Source organism: Cricetulus griseus, chromosome 3 (assembly GCF_003668045.3).
Source record: "Cricetulus griseus strain 17A/GY chromosome 3, alternate assembly CriGri-PICRH-1.0, whole genome shotgun sequence".
NCBI lineage: Eukaryota > Metazoa > Chordata > Mammalia > Rodentia > Cricetidae > Cricetulus > Cricetulus griseus.
The window spans coordinates 81,608,832-81,628,361 of NC_048596.1; the positions used below are offsets into that span (position 1 = coordinate 81,608,832).

At 48.3% G+C, this 19,530-nt stretch overlaps 2 protein-coding genes across 4 annotated transcripts in view; one reads left to right on the plus strand and one right to left on the minus strand.

Moving 5' to 3' along the window:
• Positions 1–2,277: 2,277 nt before the first annotated feature.
• On the plus strand, positions 2,278–13,998 carry Gprc5b (G protein-coupled receptor class C group 5 member B). 2 transcript variants are annotated; one of them, XM_035441425.1, is made up of 3 exons: positions 2,278–3,298; positions 10,568–10,728; positions 13,951–13,998. In XM_035441425.1, the coding sequence occupies exons 1-3, from the start codon at positions 2,293–2,295 to the stop codon at positions 13,996–13,998; spliced, it is 1,215 nt and encodes a 404-aa protein (XP_035297316.1). In that variant the 5' UTR covers positions 2,278–2,292. The 2 variants fall into 2 exon arrangements, with proteins under 2 accessions (XP_035297316.1, XP_035297315.1); XM_035441424.1 differs by lacking the exon at positions 13,951–13,998 and adding an exon at positions 12,000–12,044.
• A 1,077-nt stretch (positions 13,999–15,075) lies between these two features.
• LOC100763057 (IQ domain-containing protein K) overlaps positions 15,076–19,530 on the minus strand; it is a 115,351-nt gene continuing 110,896 nt past the window's right edge. For both annotated transcript variants that reach the window (XM_027410175.2, XM_027410174.2), the window contains one exon: positions 15,076–15,772. In XM_027410175.2, coding sequence (XP_027265976.1) covers positions 15,714–15,772 — 59 coding nt within the window. In that variant the 3' untranslated portion in view covers positions 15,076–15,713. The remainder of the gene's footprint in view (positions 15,773–19,530) is intronic.

Here is a 19,530-nt window from a genome sequence, read left to right on the forward strand (position 1 = left end):
CCCATCCCCATATTTACCTGAGTGGGGGGGGGGTCTCGGTTAAGTACCTTCTGCTTGTAGCATGCCTTCTCTGTGTAATCATAGCAGACCACCCCAACCCACCAGCTACTGTCTACAACATCAATTATTTTTGCAGTCAATAGTCTGGAGGCCAAGAAGGGACCCAAGATGCACAAGGGATCTCTGTAAAGGAGAGGAGGAGAGAGAGGTAGTCAGTACTGCATTTACTTAACGGAAACCCCAGGGATGCCTGGTGTTGTGGTGTGGGGAGGATTGCTGGTTACAGACCTACACATAACATAGTTGGAATTAAAACCCGAAACTAACTTAATTTGAGTAGTAATGAGCCTGGGGCACAGCTTGCAGACTATGGCTTCTTGAAGGTTCAGACTCTTTCCAAAGCAAGGAGCTGGTGTCGATGGGATAAAGGGCAGTGTGAGTACAAATCTCTTGTTCTGTGGGGATTTCCTAAGTGCCTGACTTGTGCTAGGCACTGTGTGCTAACACACCGCCAATATAATGGCATCTTCACCGGCAATCCTTTGGTGTGTGGGGGGGAGGTTGTGCCCATCACCCAGGAGCTACTTGGCAGTGTTTAGAAGCAGGGTTGGTGAGACACATCCTACAGTGGCAGATGTGACTTAAGGTTGGTCTACTTGTCAGTAAAAGATACTATCTCTGCCTCTCTGCCAGCAGCCCCACACAAAATCAGCCCCACACAAAAAAAAAAGGAGGAGAGGAGAAAGGGAAGAAGAAAAGAAACAAAGTAGGCAAAAAAAAAAATGGCAGACTTGATTAGAACTCAGCTCACAAGACCCTGCCTGTGGGAGCTGCATTGACCTTGGCGGAGTCTGAGCTGATAGCTGTGCAGATGAGCTGGGCTGGGGTGGGAGGTGAAGCATTTCTGCAGGGCCAGGCCTGGTGACACTGTCCTACACATCCTGCTGCTCAAGAGGCTGAGGCAGGAAGGTCACCTGCCTGGGCTGTGGAGAGCTCAAGGCCAGCCAGAGTAAGGTAGTATAACTCTACCTCAAAATTAAAATGAAAAAAAGAAAATGTAAAGGGGTCAGGGATGCAGCCCAGCAGCTGCATAGCATGCGTGCGATGCTAGGTTCAAGTAGAAAAGGCAAATTAAAATAATAGGGGTGTGTCCTAGCAGGGGAAGAGGAGACTGAGTCAGGATGTCATTGCTCATCTAGAGCACACAGAAGAGAGTATGGCAAGGTGAACTCTCGGGCCTCCCAGGACAGGGACAACAGGTGCACTGGAGAGAATGGAGCCTCAAGAGATCTCTGGAGTGGTATGATGGGATGTGTTGGGGAGACAGCATGGAAAAGCTCCTTCTGGATGTATAGGCACATCCACAGGAAATGCTCCAGGGTTCCCTTGGATGCCAACAACCCTGGTGCCAGCATCCAGGCCCTTCTATGAAAGGCACAGTATTTGCACATAGCCTGTGCCTGTGCCCCATGGATTTTAGGTCACTTACAATACCTAATACAAAGTCAACCCTTGTTATGTAATGTTTAGGCAACAACAGGAAAATGTCTGCATGGGTCCAGGACAGATGGAATCTTTTTCTCCAATAGTCTTTATCCGAGCTTGGTTGAATCTATGGTTGCAGCAGACTTAGCTGGGACCACAGAATGTATCACATGTGTAAGGCAGAGAGGGGGAGGTTACTCCCTTTGCTGAGAGGGATGGCTTCCTCTCAGTGTGGTTGTGTGACCTGGGGTGAGTGTCACAGCCTGAAGACCCTGTTTTGTCACCTGAAAATGGAGGTCACAATAGGACCTGCTGCTCATGGGGCATTATGAGGACTGGCTGAGCCCAGGTTTTGGTCTAGAGTGAGTAGTCTGTAAATATTCCCCATTAGCCTTTGAGAGTTAAAGGAGGAGACAAGGGGTGTCACCCCAGCTGAGCATCTGGCTGGTGGCTATCCCTTTAAAACGTTTCTCATTCCCTTACTTTGGAAAAGGCCAGGTTTACAGACTACAAAGGGGTAGAGAGATAAGGTGAGTCTCCCTCCCATTGGTCCTCCAGCCTCTGCTGATGGTAGCTTATGGTTACTAATCTGGGTCAGGGTTCAAGTGGGTGGCAGAGTGCCTAGGGAAGGGACCACAGTGCCTGGAGAAAGTCAATGCTATTATCTCAAGGGCCTGAAGGATCCTCGAGGGATACCAGGTTTGAAAAGAGTCCTCAGGAAATCAGGAAAGTAGGGCCTTACAATGGAATCATCTTTCTCCCTAATTGTCCCCATTTTCTAGAACGTTCCTGGTGTCAGAGAGAAAGATGAGAACCCATCAAGTGTTCCCCTTGCCCCTGCTCCTGCTGATTGCCTCAGTGGCTTCCGAGAACGCCAGCACATCCCGGGGCTGTGGCTTGGACCTTCTTCCTCAGTACGTGTCCCTGTGCGACCTGGACGCCGTCTGGGGCATCGTGGTGGAGGCAGTGGCCGGGGCTGGGGCCCTGATCACACTGCTCCTGATGCTCATCCTCTTGGTGAGACTGCCCTTCATCAAGGACAAGGAAAAGAGGAGGCCTGTGTGCCTCCACTTCCTCTTCCTGCTGGGGACCCTTGGCCTCTTTGGGCTGACGTTTGCCTTCATCATCCGGATGGACGAGACAATCTGCTCCATCCGACGCTTCCTCTGGGGTGTCCTCTTCGCGCTCTGCTTTTCCTGTCTGTTAAGCCAGGCATGGCGGGTGCGGAGGCTGGTGCGCCAGGGCACAAGCCCAGCCGGCTGGCAGCTGGTGAGCCTGGCACTGTGCCTGATGCTGGTGCAGGTCATCATTGCCACCGAGTGGCTGGTGCTGACCGTGCTGCGTGACACGAAGCCAGCCTGCGCCTACGAGCCCATGGATTTTGTGATGGCACTCATCTATGACATGGTGCTGCTGGCCATCACCCTGGCGCAGTCCCTCTTCACGCTATGTGGCAAGTTCAGGCGGTGGAAACTGAATGGAGCCTTCATCCTCATCACTACCTTCCTCTCTGTGATCATCTGGGCGGTGTGGATGACCATGTACCTCTTCGGCAACTCGATGATTAAGCAGGGAGATTCCTGGAGCGACCCCACCTTGGCCATTACACTGGTAGCCAGTGGCTGGGTTTTTGTCGTCTTCCACGCCATTCCAGAGATCCACTGCACCCTTCTCCCACCCTTGCAGGAGAACCCACCCAACTACTTCGATACTTCACAGCCCAGGATGCGGGAGACAGTGTTTGAGGAGGATATGCACCTGCCTCGGGCCTACATGGAGAACAAGGCTTTCTCAATGGATGAACATAATGCAGGTAAAATGGCCACTGCCGGGCTTGGGGCAGTCCCTGAAAGGCCTCAGCTGGGGCAGATACTCCCAGACCCAGTAACAGACTCAACAATTATGAATGGCCCCATGCTAACACTGGCTCCTTATTCTTTTCTTCATGCCAATTGCCAACAGATTTGTTATAAAAATGCAAGGGGATGGTGTTGTCAGGGTGAGCAAGAGCATTGTGTTCACTCTCTAGAACCCAGAGAAAAGCCAGGTGTGATAGCATGGCTTATTGTAATTCCAGTGTTGCAGAGGTAGAAGCAGGCAGACCTCAAGGCAGGTAAAACTGATCTGTGAGCCCTAGACCCTAGTCTTTCCAAAAACAAGAGATGGTTTCTAAGAAACAATACCTGGGGTTGACCTTCCTACATATGTATGCACACACACACACAATTTACCACCACCCCAACAATCATCCAGTTTCTTGGCTTTTAAAAGTTGTGGGAAGCTCCATGATAGAGTATTTGCCCACATGCATAGGCCCTGGGTTTGTCCCCAGCAACACCACCCCCCCAATTAAAAAAAAAATCTCTACTAGGTCCAACAATGCTGAACCTGCCTTCCTACATGGCTACAGGTTTTTTGGATCTCACATGAGTCAGTGGGCACTGGGAAGCCAGGCCTCTTGCCTCCCCACACACTTTTGACTGCCCTTCTCTAGAAATATACCTTCTGTTTGCCACACGCTCTACCACTCCCTGCTGATTCCCCAACATTAGTTCGCTAGCTCCCTGTAGGCATTTGAGTTTGCAGCCTATGCCATGTGCTAGATGGATGCAGACCATGACGGTGCTCTTGCCTTCCTCCACCCCAATCATCAGCAGTGTTCCAATTGGATCCCAAAGTCAAATGTCCAGGTTCAAACCCTGCCTCTCCCACTTCCAGCTGTGCTATTTTCTGTAGATTACACGACCTCTCCGAGCTGCAGTTTTTCAAATTTGTAAAACGAAAGTAACGGGAGGGTACACTGTGCAGAGGTGTTACAGAAAGTAACACAATGGGGACTAGACCCCGGTGGCACTGAGCATGGATGGCACCCAGCATGGAGCTTATGGGCCTTGGCTGAAGTCTATTGAAAGTGGAGGATGGCCGGGCATTGTTGACACACACCTTTAATCCCAGCACTGAAGAAGCAGAGGCAGGCGGATTGCTGTGAGTTTGAGGCCACAGAGTGAGTTCCAGGACAGTCAGGGTTACACAGAGAAACCCTGTCTTGAAAAAAAAAATCAAGTGGAGTCTGAGACACCTTGGGATAGGGGTTACTTTAGTGGTGGCCTCTGAAAGGAGAGCACAGAGGCAGGTTGCCAAAATAGTTGCATTTATAGGCTTGTCTCTGCCAAGCTCAGTCCTGCAGAGTCCCTCTGAGGACGTATGTAGAATGGGCCCCAGAACTGGCTTACCAGGACAGAAGGCTTGGCACCCATCCACTCTTAACGTCCCTCTTCCGTCACCAACATCCCTATTACTTGACTAACTGTTCACAAGCTTCTCTGGGGTCAGACAGAGAAAGCAAATGTGGCAACTGGGGGTGACATCTGGGTGGCCAAGACTACCTGTTTCTGCTCAGGGGTGAGGTCACAGTAGGATGGAGAGAGATGTGGTCACCAGTACCCCAAGGGCCTTGCTCTTGATGCTAGGTGCCCCTTAGGATATTGCTTAAAGAAAGCTGGCTGGGCCCCACACCGGAGCTTAAATAAATGACCTTTCTCAACTTCCCAAAGATGCCTCAGGGGCCCATCAGTAATACTGAATCCCAGTCCTGGTGAGGCATTGATCACCTGACATGGTCATGTGTTGAGCACTAACTCTGTACTGGCACTATTCTGCCTCCAGCCTGCACTATCTCATCAGTCTTCAGTGTTTCCCTGTGAAGTTAGACCCCTTGTATCACCTTCATGATGAATAGGTGTGAGCTGAGACTCAAAAGAATGGCATTTCCTGAGGACAGACAGTAGCCCATGACAGATTGACATTTAGCATTATTTCTCTTTAGCAACATCTGCCCAGTTGCCAGGTACAAGTGTGAGCGGTGCTCAGGATCTGGTCCCTTTACACAGACTTGCAAGGTTAAGTGTGGAAGACCCGGGTTACAGCTTGCTCCTCCCCTGTAAGCAGGGAAGCAAGTTGAGCCCTCACTTCCTATAGAGCCACCCATATCCTTGTCATACCTACATGTGGTCGGCTTCCTCTGCACCCCTGACCCTGGCCAGATGCATATGCAGGAGGGGTGCCAACAGCCCCACTCAGAATAAATGGGAAAGTCCCAGTGTGGCTGTAATCCAAGCTGCTTTCTTCTTACATAAAGTTCAGGTCAGGTAGATGCCTGTGTCTGTGGAGATGTTGGGAGGGATTCAGTGTCAGTCCAGCTGAGGGACAGGAGAAGGTAGAGCCATGCTAGAGGTCACCTTTGGAAACCTAGAGGCCTCTTCAAGGGGCTCTGGTGACAGAAGAGGGACCTGGCTAGTCCTAGCATGCTGGCAGCACCACCTGTTCTTGCCAGCTTCTCCTGGAGGGGCCTTTCTGAGGCCCTTGACTCCCCTTGAACCTTGGAAGTATAGGGAACAAATGGAAGTGATCGCATGCTGTATGTCTCCTGTCTGATTCTAAAACTACCTTGCGCACCCCTCTACAGGGAGGGGAAGCTGGTTAAGAACCAGTGGTTGAATGGAATGTTCTATTTCCTTGTAGTAAAACTGGAAGGTCAGAAATACCTTTAAAAGTAACAATAGTCAGATGTGACAGCACATCCCTGTTTTCCCACGACTCACAGAGAGAGGGGAGGCAGGAGGGCTGTGAGTCCAAAGCTAACCTGGGATACACACCAAGACACACAACCCCCCACAAAACAAACAAAAATGCAAATAGTAACCAAACAAACATACACCAAGTGCTATCCTGAGCATTTTATTGGCTGCTCTAATTCATACAATAGCCCATGAGATCTGCTTGGAAACTGAGGTGTGAAGAGGCTTGGTGCTACCCTGTCTCCAGAACAAAAACAAAGCAGAGCCTCACTAAGGTGGTGGTCCTTCTCCTATCTACCCATTAGAATCACTTGGGCTACTAATGAAAAACAGCTGCTCTGCCCCCCCCCCAGACTCCCTGATCAAGTCTGAGTCTGGGGTCTGTATAATTTTTAAGCTCTCCAAGTGATCCTAAGGTGTCACTGTGTGGAAACCTCAGGTCCAAGAGCTGGCCTGGCATGTGCTTTAAGTCCATGTGATGGAGGCCTTTCTGGAGTCAGTTGATGAAGATTCCCATACCCTGGGAATGCTGTGGAATTTTCCATTGGGCACCAGTGTTTATTTTCTGGACCTTCCTCCTCTGGCTGCTCTGTCCACCTCAGGATCCCCGTGATAAACAGTGCTGCAGTAAGCACTCTTATCCATTCATCTTTCTGCTTTTTGGTCCACTAGCTCCTTGCAAAAGATGTCCTAGATATGAGTTAAATAATCTGCATTATTAAATCTTGCCACTCCATGCCTGATGGTACCCCAGAAAGGCAGGCTGAGTGCCCACTCTATGGTTGTACTGCAAGTCCCTCCCTAAATCTTCAGCAACCTTGGGTGTTGTCAGACTTTTTTTTTTTAAAGACAAGAGGTTCTTGTTTGCTTGCTCATAGTGCTGAAGATGGAACCTGGAGCCTGGTGCATGCTGGGTCAATGAGCTCCATCCCTAGCAACCCTTATTACCTGTCCCCCCTTTTTAAGGTATCTTTTAGACTATCAAAAATATAGATACACCAAAATTACTTGAGGCCAGGCAGGGCAGTCCTCAGACAAAACTCACACAGAGCATACCCTGACTGGGCTGGCCTTTATTCTAGAAACTCATGCTTTGCTGGCCAAGGACCATCTGGGCATGCTCCTTTGCCACAGTAGGAGCATCTATTGGCACCTTTCATGCAGACTTCAGCCAGTTTGTATTTTAGGAACCCGGTGCCATGAGGGGCCTTATCCTTGGAGTGGCTGGTGCCCAGAAGCTGCAATGACTATGTCCTCCTGCACTGGGAACTTCCAGCCAGACTCTTGGGCTCTCCTTGCTTGACTGTTGGTCCCCCAAGGTGTCATGAGATGGAAGGTGTGTTCTCCAGGCTGTACTGCAGCTCTGGAAGCTATAGTGGTCTTGCCCTCAATAATTCTTTTCATCAGTGAGACCCCCACATAGATACACTTAGTGTGCTCATTAGTACCAGTAAGGCATGAAGTAAGTGCTAAGAGACTCAAATACACTGGGAGATGTCACACCTCAGATCACATCTTAGAAAGTGCTAACAAGGCATACGAAACAGGCACCTTTCAAAGGAACATGTGTTCCCTTTTGTTAGGGACCCTGGGCTCTAAGGTCTTATTGAAGCCAAAGGCTACTTAGAGATTTTGTTTACTGCTGTAGAGCCTGAGTGAAGCATGGGGGAAGGCACAGCTAACCTGGCCTCATTTGCAGGGCCTACACCAGCAAAAGTTGGCATTTGACCAATGAATGACTTTATACCTCCGGGTACCCACTTAGGGATAACACTGCCTGTCCTTCACCTCTGCTGTGAGTTGAACAGGGTCAGCTCTGATAATAGTCAAAGGTCTCTGAGATTAGTTACTAACGGTTTTTTTTAAAATAGAATTTGAATGCTAAATTATTCATACAAATAACTGAAAATCCCAAATGCCTGAGATAGCAGGCTTCAGGAGGGCTAGATTCAACTGAAGTAATGACTAAACTCAACTCCTCCCCATCTCTTGATGGAGGCATCACTGTCCCCAGTAGCTTGCCCAGAGTCCCAAGGGGAAAAAATTCTTTCCAGAAAGCTTGAGAAAATCCCAGAGTTATTTCTGATTGGCTCTGAACGCCCTTCCCTGAACCAATGTGTTCTCAAAGATGCAATTCCATGATTGATCAGGCCTGTCACAAACCCTGGAGCCCATTCTAAGGGACCTAGAATGCCAAAGATGTGCTCATAAAACCACTGAGAGCTTGCACAGGGAGGAACATAGGGACCATGGGTAGTGAGAGACTGGAGTTTTGGTTTCTCTGAAGAAGTGGAGCCCTCACCTAGACTGGGCTCTGCACCGCAAGGGAAGTGCTACTCTTCACTTTCATGGAATAGGAACTGACACTGGCAAAAGTTTGTGTTTAGCTGTCCCTGTGCTGCTCCCCAGGCAGGGACATACCCTCAGCATAAGCAACAACTGCTCAAGCCTTAGAGGTGCTGAAGCAAGAAAGGTTTCCTGAGTCTATCTTGGACTCATGTTCTTTGGTCTAGGTTAGGATGAGCTATCCCTAATGTCACTTAATACAGCTTGCTTGATTTGACTGTGATGGTTAACAGAGCATTTGGAGCTAGTGTCATGGTTAGGAGCACCCTGTCTCTACCAGGCTTTCAGTGTGAGCTCTGCCAGCTGTGTGACCTTGGCCATGGTACTTAATCCTTAACTGTTGTAAAGGGAATCATAGCATCTGCTGTGCTATGAAAACTGGCCCTCTATATGTCACTTTTCATAGCATTTGGCTCTAAGGTACTTATGATTCCTGCCCTAAATAGGTTACATATCTCCCAAGCTGTCTTCCTGCATTTCCTCAGGGAAGACTTTTAAGTAAAGCCTTTCTTTCTTTTTTGTTTGTTTGTTTGTTTGTTTGTTTGAGACAGGGTTTCTCTGTAGCTTTGGAGCCTGTCCTGGAACTCTCTCTGTAGACCAGCTGGCCTCGAACTCACAGAGTTACGCCTGCCCCCTGCCTCCTGAGTGCTGGGATTAAAGGTGTGTGCCACCACCACCCTGTAAAGCCTTTCTTTAGCCAAGCAACATGAGCACTTGCAGTGACACTGCAGATGTCATCTTACAGTTAAAATTTCCATCCTCTTGTGGGGGTGCTGAGTGTGGAGCCTAAGGCCTCAGGGATGTTAGGCAAGTGCTCCATTCCTGAGCCAAATACCATATTTTAATTAGAATGGGTAATTTGGTGAGCCTTGACGATCATACAGATGGTCTCACTATCCTGAAATGTCCCTCTTGCCCTCCTATCCATTCCTCCCCACGAAGCCCCTGATCCCCACAAACAGCCTTCCCTTTCCAGCTTGTCATTGGCAAGGTTGAGAAGCCCTCACAGGCTGGCTCCTTTCATTCACAAGCACATACCTGAGGTTCTTCACAGCTTCTCAAGTTGATTTTTCTCTAAGGGGGAAGCTTAATTTCATAGAAATGCCTCAACCTGGGGCTGGGGAGATTACGTAGCTGGTAAAGTGTTTGCTGTGCGAGCATGAAGATTTGGGCTTTATCCCTAGCACCTGTGTGTGATGCTTACTTGTAATCTCAGAACTGGAGAAGTGGAGACAGGTGGATCCCTGGGAGTCCCTGGTCAGCCAGCCTAGGCAGTGAGACACTGCCTCAGAAAACAAGGCGTGTGCTGGAGTGTAGTTAAGAAAGTCGATGCTCTTCTAGAGGATCTGAGCCCCACTTCCCAGTACCCACATCAGGTGTCTCATAACCTCCAACACCCTGTGCACATGCACACTTGCACACATACATACAGAGTGGTGGGGGAGAGAGAGTATACTAACTAACTGGATGTGGACCCCAGCACTTGGCATGTGGCATTGGAGGACTGGGAGTTCAAGACCATTCTTGGCTTCAGAATGAGTCTGAGGCCAGCCTGGACTACCTTAGGTGCTGTCTTTAAAAAGGACAGTAACTCAGAAACATCCTGTACCTACTTCAGGGATAGAGTACTAACTCTTTTGCCATCATTACTTTGGATATTTGATTCCTATTTGGGGGTCATTTGAGGGTCATTTTCCACTGAGGGCAATCACTGTCCTGTATGTTTTTAGCAGTCCCCAGCTCTGCAGGATCCAGAAACATGCACTGCTTTTGACTGGTATGGTGTGTACAGACCTGCACACACATGCAAAAGAAACCTGACAGCCTAGAGGTGACTGCCACCCAGCCTGACTGTGGCTGTTTGGGGAGAGCAGAGCTCCACAAAGTTCCCAAACCCTCCTGAGGCTGGAGAACAAAACCCCTTTGTGACTTTTGTTCTGCATCAGGCTTGTGACAAAGGGGAGGAGCCACTGTAGTGGGTGGATAGAGGTGCCCAGAGGGGAGGAGCTGTTGTTGCAGAAAAACAATTCTTTTCCTCCCCCCTTTCTCCCTCTCCCTTCCTCCCTCATCTACCCCTTATCCTTCATTCCCCCCAACTCTCTCCCCTTCTTTTCCCCCTGCTCTCTCTGGTGTTGCCATCTTGGAAACCCCTTCCTCAGCTCTTCGATCAGCAGCGGGCTTTTCCAATGGAAGCTTGGGGAAAAGATCCAGTAGCAACCTGGGAAATAACCCCAGCAGCATAGGAAGCCGATCCATCGTACCATTCAGAAGCAATGTGTATCAGCCGACCGAGATGGCTGTCGTACTCAATGGCGGGACTGTAAGTATCAAAACATGATATCTGGGCAGGAGGCCTGAGAGTGTCCAATGTGGGGCAGCTTCAGCTGGAGGCTGCTTCTCTGGGCTGCCCACTGCAGCTCCATGCATGCATGCCTTCCATATTTTTCTGGCCCCCTCTACCACCTTTCTTCACATAAGGAAAACCCACCCACACTCAGAAAGCCATCTGCAGGTGCCTACCTACTGCTTGGGGCTCTTTACCTGGTGGATTTTCTTTCTTGAGCACAGTGCCCCACCCCTCTCCCAGGAAGGTGACTCTAAGGAAAAGCTTCCTGTTGGAATGTTCTCATCTTTGCTGACATCCACCCTAGCTTAAGCCCCCTGGGCCCTACTCCATCCAGCAACCCCCACCCCACCTCCCTAAGAGACATCTTAGGAAATTGAAATTGTTTCCCTCAAACACCTGAGCAGCTGTACTTATCTGTCGCCAAACAGACCTGCAGCAGAAAGTGTCACCTTTTGCTTTCTGCCTCTGTTGGAATGACTGTTTCATTCCAGCAAAATCCAAAGAGGCACTCATCCCCACGTCTACTTTCCAGACATAGCTCTGTGTTTCTTAGAAACAGTGCATGGGCCAGTTCACATGTGCACATTTGATTTCCATTCTTTATTTTGTGCCAACTCCATAATTCAACCTGAGCTTTTTCTTTTTCTTTCTTTCTTTTCTTTTTTAATAGACCATCAGGAATGGTCTTTGATCCCTGGAAGGAGGGAATTTGGGTTTTTCTGGCCTGTGAAGGCTCTGCTAGGCTCTGGTTCCCTTTGCTTTGAACAGGCTGTAAGACAAAAAGAAACACAGATTTGTGTTCTTCAATCCCCCTAACACCTCCTGGGCTGTTTATTTGTCCTGGGGCCAAGGAAAGCCTGACTTTACTGTGACCACTGGTCCCCTAAGGGGCCAGCCCATATGCTGTAATCAGCACAGCCTGTCCATCACTCTGAAGTCCTCCTGGTTCCTTCAAGGCCAGTGCAGAGAAGGAAACAGAGGATTTATCGGGCGCTGCTGTAGGGTCTCAGGTGAAGCTCAATGGTAGGACCCCTGTGTAGTGTGCCCAAGGCAAGTCCCATCCTCCTCACTCCTTAAAGCACTGAGTGTCTAAGTGAGGAGCATGTCCCTGAGGGTGGGTACCTCCGGTACATTTTTGGGGTGACTTAGTCCCTTAGCCCCCACAGGTAAAAGCAAGAGAGACTGATGCATCAATTTCTAACGTTGACTTTGAAGAGTTCTCAGTACTGTCCTTGTTATTCCAGATCCCAACTGCTCCGCCACCTCACACAGGAAGACACCATTGGTGAAAGACCTTAAGTTCCAGAGAATAAGAATCTCTCTTACCGATTTTATTCCCTGGCTGTGTCTTTCTTGAGGGCGAAATCCATAACCACGGCCAAGACAGGCCACCTGGAAGCCAGGAAATCTGGGAATTCCCACCAAGGGGATTCTGTGTAAATGTGACATACGGATGAACTGGAAAGCTGACAGTGACTGCCCTCCCCTACCCACACACACACACACACACACACACACACACACACACACACACGAAATCGTCCTGCAAACTAAATCAGAGCTAACTGCCAATAGTCTTAGGCTCACTCAGAGAAGCGTGGCTGGGAAACTGTTGCATCCAGCAGGAGCAGGGCAGAAAAAAATTCACAGCTGGTGTGCCAAGCCAATGTTGGCTTATATGAGGGGTTGGAGCCAGCCTGTCACCCCCTCCCCAAGTGCCGGTCCCCAGGGAGGTCTTTTGGAGATCACTGTGCCCTGGAGGTTAACTCATGGACCCTTCTCCCTGGCTTGCTTGCCCTGGTGGCCTATGCAATTCAGGGAACTCTAGGAGGTTGTGGCTGTGATTCCAAAGTAAGGCCCAACTGGGCAGTCAGGGAGCTGTGTAGCCACTGGGAATGGAGGAACCACAGAATGTGCCAAAGAGGAGAAGGTACTCCGGACCTTGAAGTGACCATCACATTTAGACAGTGGTGACCAACCGCTGTTCTGTCTACGGGCCTCTTGCTCTACCAAGCACCCCACCCACCCCACCTCCGTTACAGGGTGATAGAAGTATCCCCTCTTCTTGCTGCTCCTGCCCTTCCCTGATTTCATTCCCGTGTTCATTTCAGAAGCTCAGATAGGGTCACCAGCTTGAAGTTTCAGGGGAGTCAGGCTGAAAGGCAGGCACTACAACAGCTTTTTCACAATGTCCTATGGCTGAGCTCCCCAGGGGTGACCTCTAGGATGTAGAGATGACATACTAATGTCCAGCAGCCAGAGACTTCTGGGGTATTTTCCCTTGATGTGGCTAGAAGTCCAGTATAGAATGAGTTCCATAAAGGTTTCTTGCTGTTTGCGGGGGCGGGTAGAGAACATCCTAATCTTGGTTTTCCGATGGTTCTATGAAAGTGGCCCTCTTCATAGCCGTCATTTGTCATGGCTTCCATCTGTCCTGAGCAAGTCATTCCTTTGTCGCTCAGCATCTCCAGCATCCCTGCCATTAAAAGCCCTATGTTCTCTGCACTGTTTGGCCAGGATAATCTCTAGCAACTTTTCTATGCTAAGAGTTTGAACCTGACCATATGGACTGTATAAACAAGGGTGGGGCCTCTGCATACATTCTAATCACTACATTGCTTTTTCTATGAAAACTACCCATAAGCCTTTAACCTTTAATGAAAGCAAAATTTAAAAGGTTAGTATTTGGGGGTGGGGGTGGGGACTGACCTCGTCTTAAGCCAGTACATCTGAGCTGAGTGTTTTAATAAATCCGATTTTTTCTAAAGACCCCAGTCTCTGCTGTATCCCCTCCCTGCCCTACCCTGTCTTTGCCGAGCCTTAGGGAGATGAGGCCAATGTGGCTAGTGTTTGGCTCTCCCGCAGGTTTTCCTTGCAGCTAGTGCATCACCACCACGCATGGGAAGCAGAAAGCATGGCACCCAAAGGCCTCCCCTTCCCAGTCTTCTGGGGTGCCCTGCCCCCATTCAGAGCATGCGCTTGCTTCCAGAGAATTTGAATCAGTCCTTCATGCTTAAGGATCATCATGTGGTGGGGCTAAGACCTTAGAAGCTTGAGGAGGGGTTGGAGGGCAAGAAAGCAGGGCTGTGTGGGGTTGGGGCTCTTGCATGCACTACCCAGCCTTCTGCAAAGAGATCTCCAAGCACCTCGGGCCAGTCCGGTGACAAACATCAGCGCTCCGCATTCTTGTGCCAGGAAGTGGCTGCCCACCCCCGCTCTCTGGAGTCCTTTGGAGCTTTCTGATGTCTCCAGTGACTTGGTCTGCAAAAGCCCCCCCTTGCAGAAGGGAGAAGCTGACATGATTGATGGTTTTCTCTCTAAGCTCTTTGTTGTCTTCGTATCAGGTGAGCACCGAGCCAATGGCTGTGCAGAAAGCAGTGTTTCTACACTAAAAAACCAGAACCATTCTGAGCCACCGGAAACCTCACTTAGTGAGGCCTTTCGGTTTTGCTTTTTTTTTTTTTTTTTTTTTTCTCCTTTTTCATCCTGATAGGTGATCGCGCTTCTGGGCTTTGTTTTATCTTGGCTAATTTGAGGTTCAGGGTGGGCTCAATGGTCTTAGACAGGGGTGGAGGTGGGAGCAAAGGAAGAAGGACGACATCTGCTATTTTTCTAATGAGTTCAAGTTCATCTGAAGAGGACCACGAGGCAGCTCCACACAGAGACTGTGCAGTCAGCTTCTGAAAGAACGAGGCTGAAGTACCGAATCCCATGACAACTGTTTAAGAGTTGATAGCAGAGATGGTCTACAGAGTACTCTGGGAATAACCCCAAGCTGTAAGCACAACCTAGCATGCCCATGTAGTGACACCATTTTGGGACTAAGACAGCTCCTCTGTCCCCACCTAAGTGAAAACTCTACAGTGTTCTGTGGTCCTTTGCCGAGGTGGCCGGACAATAGCAGTGGGTTCGGCTCTGATGTGTCAGCTGTTTGCAAAGTTAAGACCTGGTTCTTGGCCTTCCTTACCCCCCACACAGATGAGGTCAAGGCCAGCAAACAAGTGTGCAGACAGGATGAGAGGGGTTGTCTTTTGGGTTTGCCAAGTTGAAAAGTAGAAGGGGGTGCTGGTATTTACACATCCAAGGATGTAGCAACCATGTGAGCCGACGAGAGCCCCTGGCAGGTGCTTTTTATTCATAAAGAACTATGCTCATTTTTTGATAGATAATATATATTTATTAAATGTATTAATGTGTGTTTTATAATATGTATCCTCACTCTATCCCCCACCCTGGCTGACTTGCATACTTATAAACAAAATTGTTCTGGAAATTTCAAGACAATCAGTATGTACATATAAATATCACAGATTGCAAAGGTTGTTAAGCATGGGCAGATAGGTTTTATTTTCAAAATGCTGTTCTTAACAAGAAAATAAAGGCTTTACTATTTACCTAAGATTTGTGGTAGCTTGTCAAACAGTCCAGTATTACCATAGAATCTTCCAGCCGTGTCTGGGACCTTTCGAATGAGAGAATCCTGGTGAGCAGCAGCCACAGAACAGATGACCATTTGCTGTTAACACTTTGGGGGCTTTGACGATGGAAATCCTATGCAACTACGATCTCTTCTTGAGCTGGAAACACAGCTCAGGTCTCAGGCCTTGCCTCATTTGTTAAGTCAACAAGAAAACCAAGACAGAACTATCACAGAGATTTGAGATAAATCAAAATACGGATCTTGGCAGAAGTGGGAAAACTGATGACAGGGACACCATCACTGGGCGTTTCAACTGCGGTGCCTCAGAAGGGGATGCCTGACACGGTGGAGAAGTGGATCGAAAAGTAGCATTTGGGGTAAGGCAGGAAGCTAAGGGATGTTTTCCTAAACTGTACTTAAGCTTGTCTCCAGCAAACCTGGCCGTGTGCAAAGGGCTCTATATCTGCCATGCTAGGGCTTCTTAAAGAAACTGTAATAGGGATGTGCGGTAGGGTTTGCAGTGAGTGACTGACATCAGTTAAGGAGATGGCGGCACTGGGGCAGCAGGCACTTCCTCGTCCTCCATTTTACATTTCACTGCAGAGAGAGGAGAGAGAGATTCAGGGTCAGTTTACATAACCAGACAGACCTGCCATATGTGGACAGGGTCATTTACAACAAACCCCACCGAGCCCCTGCCATGGTTCTGGCCCCTCTGGGAGGAACATGGTCCATTGTGTTCCAGGAAGTCAGGCCCCCCTCCAGTTCGTGGCAGTTTAGAGTTCAGAAAAAAATGGTCAGTGTGGGTTAGAGTCTTAAAGGAAGTTGTACTAAAGATGGTAACAGACTCAACCCAGTCCATTACCTAGGCACCATTTCACTTTGTAGGAGAAATTAATCCTCAAATAAATATGGAGACCCAGCCCCTGGATGGGTGGAATTCTTTTGGAAAGAACTCTTAAAAATGTATTATGACATAATGTACTTTTGTGGTGCTGGGACCAGAGCTCAGGGCTTGCTTCATACAGTAAGCCCTCCATCACTGAACTATATCCCCCCTGCAAAGACCTTCAATGTGTGTGTGCCTAAGGGTGCACATGTGTGCACGTGCCTTGGAAGCCAAAGGACAACCTCAGCTGTCATCTTCAGATACCTTGCTGGGACTCATGGAGAAGGCATGGAAAGCTCCACAGATCTTCTGGGACTACAGGAACAATTCCACTGTGGCCTATAGTTTATTACATGGGTTCTGGGGATCAAACCCTGGTCTTCATAGCAGCACTGTAAGCACTTTACCACTGAGCCATCTCCCCTTCTGACCTTCAGTTGTTAAATGTCTTTGCCTCTAGTCACTTCCCTCCTCTGCTAATGCCCTAAAAATATTCTTGAGTGTTCCCTGTGTCCTGGCTTGTGAAGTGCATCGTGGTTCTAACCAGAACCAGGCTTTGGACTGGACTGTAGCACACAGGTTTCAACCTTAGGACATACACCACCAGACATGAACATAAGGTGAGGGCTGCAGTGGTTACCACGATGGGTCATTTCTCGATGGCAGTGGTGTGAATCCTTTCCTAGAGCTCAGGGTCATTCTGAGATCAGCCCAGCCCTTCCGGTCCATCTTAGCTAGGCTAAAGTCTCCCCAAGTGCCAGGACTAAAAGGTAACCTGGAATCGAGGGTCCCCAGAATCCTTTCCTCTATTTCAGTCCTGTGATGATCTAGTTTTTCCAAGTATTAATAATTACACAAGTGGACATGCCTAAACCTGAAAATCTGAAATCTAGAACAAGCCCCAAACCAACACTTTTTGAACACTTGACCTAATGCCACAGATGGAAAATTCCATACATCTTAACTCTGAACTGCACAGAATTATTTTTTAAAATTCCATAAAATCATGTTCATACTATATAAGTGAATATGAATCTAGCCTTTAGATGAGTCCTAGCCCAATATTTCCAATGCAAACATTCTAAAATCTGAATCAGGTGTCTCTGTCTCCCCCGATCTCTCATTCTCCTCTTTTTCTTTGAGACAGAGTCTTACTATGTAACCTTGGCTGGCCTGAAACTTGCCATATAGTCCAAGTTAGCTTTCAAATCAGAGACCTGCCTGCCTCTATCTCTCAATGGCTGGGATTAAAGGTGTGTGCCACCACAAAGGATTCTCACCCTGTATTAGCAATAGCCAGGATATTTTTAAATATTGGGAGCCTGTAAGAAAAAAATTACAGATGGGGCCTCTTTTGCTGGCTGTTCAGTGCGTAAAGAAGGCATTTGCTTCCAAGCCCAATAACCTTTGTTCTGCACTCAGGACTCACAGGGTAAAAGGACAGAACCAACTCCTGAAAATAGTTCTCCAAACTTCACACATTCCATGTGCACACACACATGGGCACATAGTTAAATAATTTAAATTCTATTACACACACAGATGTACCTCTTTTGTTGGCTGTACAGGAAGTTGCATGAAGATGCTACATGCATCTTGGATTCTAGAACCCATTGACAATGACATTGGTCCCTCAAAGCCAGAGATGCTCTACATTTTTCTCAGTAACCCCCTATACTCCCACATCCTCTGGCCCATGAAAGCCTAGAATGTACAAATCATGACTGATTGGGTGCTGGGAAAGGTCTTCATCTGGAGCATCTGCCAAAGTTTAGTGCCCATTTCAAGCCACCATCTTGGTGACAATAAGAGGTGGGAAGAGAAGCAGTAATCCCACAAAACGGGACTGCACTGGATCTCCTTTAGGACCCACAAGGCGAACTTGAGCAGCATCAAGTGGAACTTCAGACCTGTGAGATGGTTCTCAAGAATGATCAAGGGATTTCCAGTGGAGATGGCTGTTAGAGTCACAAATTCAAGGCCTATGATGGTTTTAATTGTCAACTTGACATAATCTACACACTGGGAAAGGAATTTCAGTGAGGGATTGTCTAGATTAAGTTGGACTTTGGACATTCCTTTGAGGGCTAATTGAGTTGATTACAGTAGGAAGACACCCTGACTGTGGACAATGCTATTTCATGGGGTGGGCCCTGGACTGAACGAAAAGAGTGAGCTGGCTCTGACATACATGCATGCATTGCTCTCTGCTCTTGAAATGTGACCAGCCTTTTCAGGCTCCTGCCACTGTGACTTCCCTGCATCAGTGGACTGTGGCCTGGAACTGTGAGCTGAAATAAATTCTGCCCTAAATTGTTTTTGTTCGGTACTCTATCATAGTAATAGGAAACCAAACTAAGGTAAAGTCCCAATCCAGATACATAAAGAGAAGAGCCCAGGGACCTGCATTTTAACAAGCTTCCCAAGTGACTCTGATGGATGCCAGTTACAGGTGTCAGACCAATAACCAATAGGTTCTATACCTATATAAGAACCATGTGGTTATTTCCCAAAGATTATTAGTGTCTGGGCCTCACCCCAGAAAATGTGCTGTCATTGGCCTGGGACCCAGGTATCTATATTCACTAGTGTGCCATTAATGTTCAATTAGAGATGAAAACAGACTGGTTGTAATCACTTTAAAGAAACATGACTATAAGACCCTCAGAGTCTTCTCAGCTTGATGCATCATGATACTACTATGAGTCCCCAAATTAAACTCATCTACAACTGTCAGACAAGCATGGGCAGCTGTTAGTAGGTGCGGGGAAGTCTTGGCCTCTGGGAAGGATTCCCAAGCCCTGGGGTTTCCTTAAATTTCCCTCTGATACCTTAAGAATTTACCTATGTGTCTCTGTCCCTGGTTCTAACTAGCCCCGCCCCATCCTGCTCTGCCTCTTTACCCCTACACTTTGGCCTTGCTGTGGTGGGGGAGGCCCTCACTTTTTTACATTTGAGGCCTGAGGGGATAGGACTGAGCTAAGGATGTTTCTTTAAAACAGAGAGCCGAGTGACAGGGTCTAGAGTTGAAGGGCTGAAAGTAAAGGTAGATTGTGACCTCACAGTGGAGTCGGCTGGGGAGCTTGAACCATCCCCATTCCTGGCCATCTCTTCTAGATGGGCAAGCATACTTGGAAAATACGTTAGCAAAGGAAAGTGAAGCTCATGATAAATACAGATGAAACCATATCTGTGTTTTGTGCTGAAGGCCCTGCATGCATGAACCACTAGATGAGAATTAAATTGCTCATGGTATGGGGCTGGGGAGATGGCTCAGTGGCTAAAGCACTTTTTCAACAAGTGTGATGACCAGAGGACCAGAATTTGGATCCCCTGCACCCACATCAAGGCCAGGTGGTAGCAGACAGCAGCAATGCAGGTTGACTAGGCTGGACCTCCAGGTTCAGTGAAAGACCCTCCTCAATTAAAGTACAGAGTGATCAGGCCCCCACATGTGCACACACAC

Coding starts and splice junctions, on each gene's coding strand:
- Gprc5b (XM_035441425.1), top strand. CDS start 2,293: ATGAGAACCCATCAAGTGTTCCCCTTGCCCCTGCTCCTGCTGATTGCC. Junction 3,299..10,567: donor AATGGATGAACATAATGCAG/GTAAAATGGCCA, acceptor CCCCTTCCTCAG/CTCTTCGATCAGCAGCGGGC. Junction 10,729..13,950: donor TCGTACTCAATGGCGGGACT/GTAAGTATCAAA, acceptor TTCTTGTGCCAG/GAAGTGGCTGCCCACCCCCG.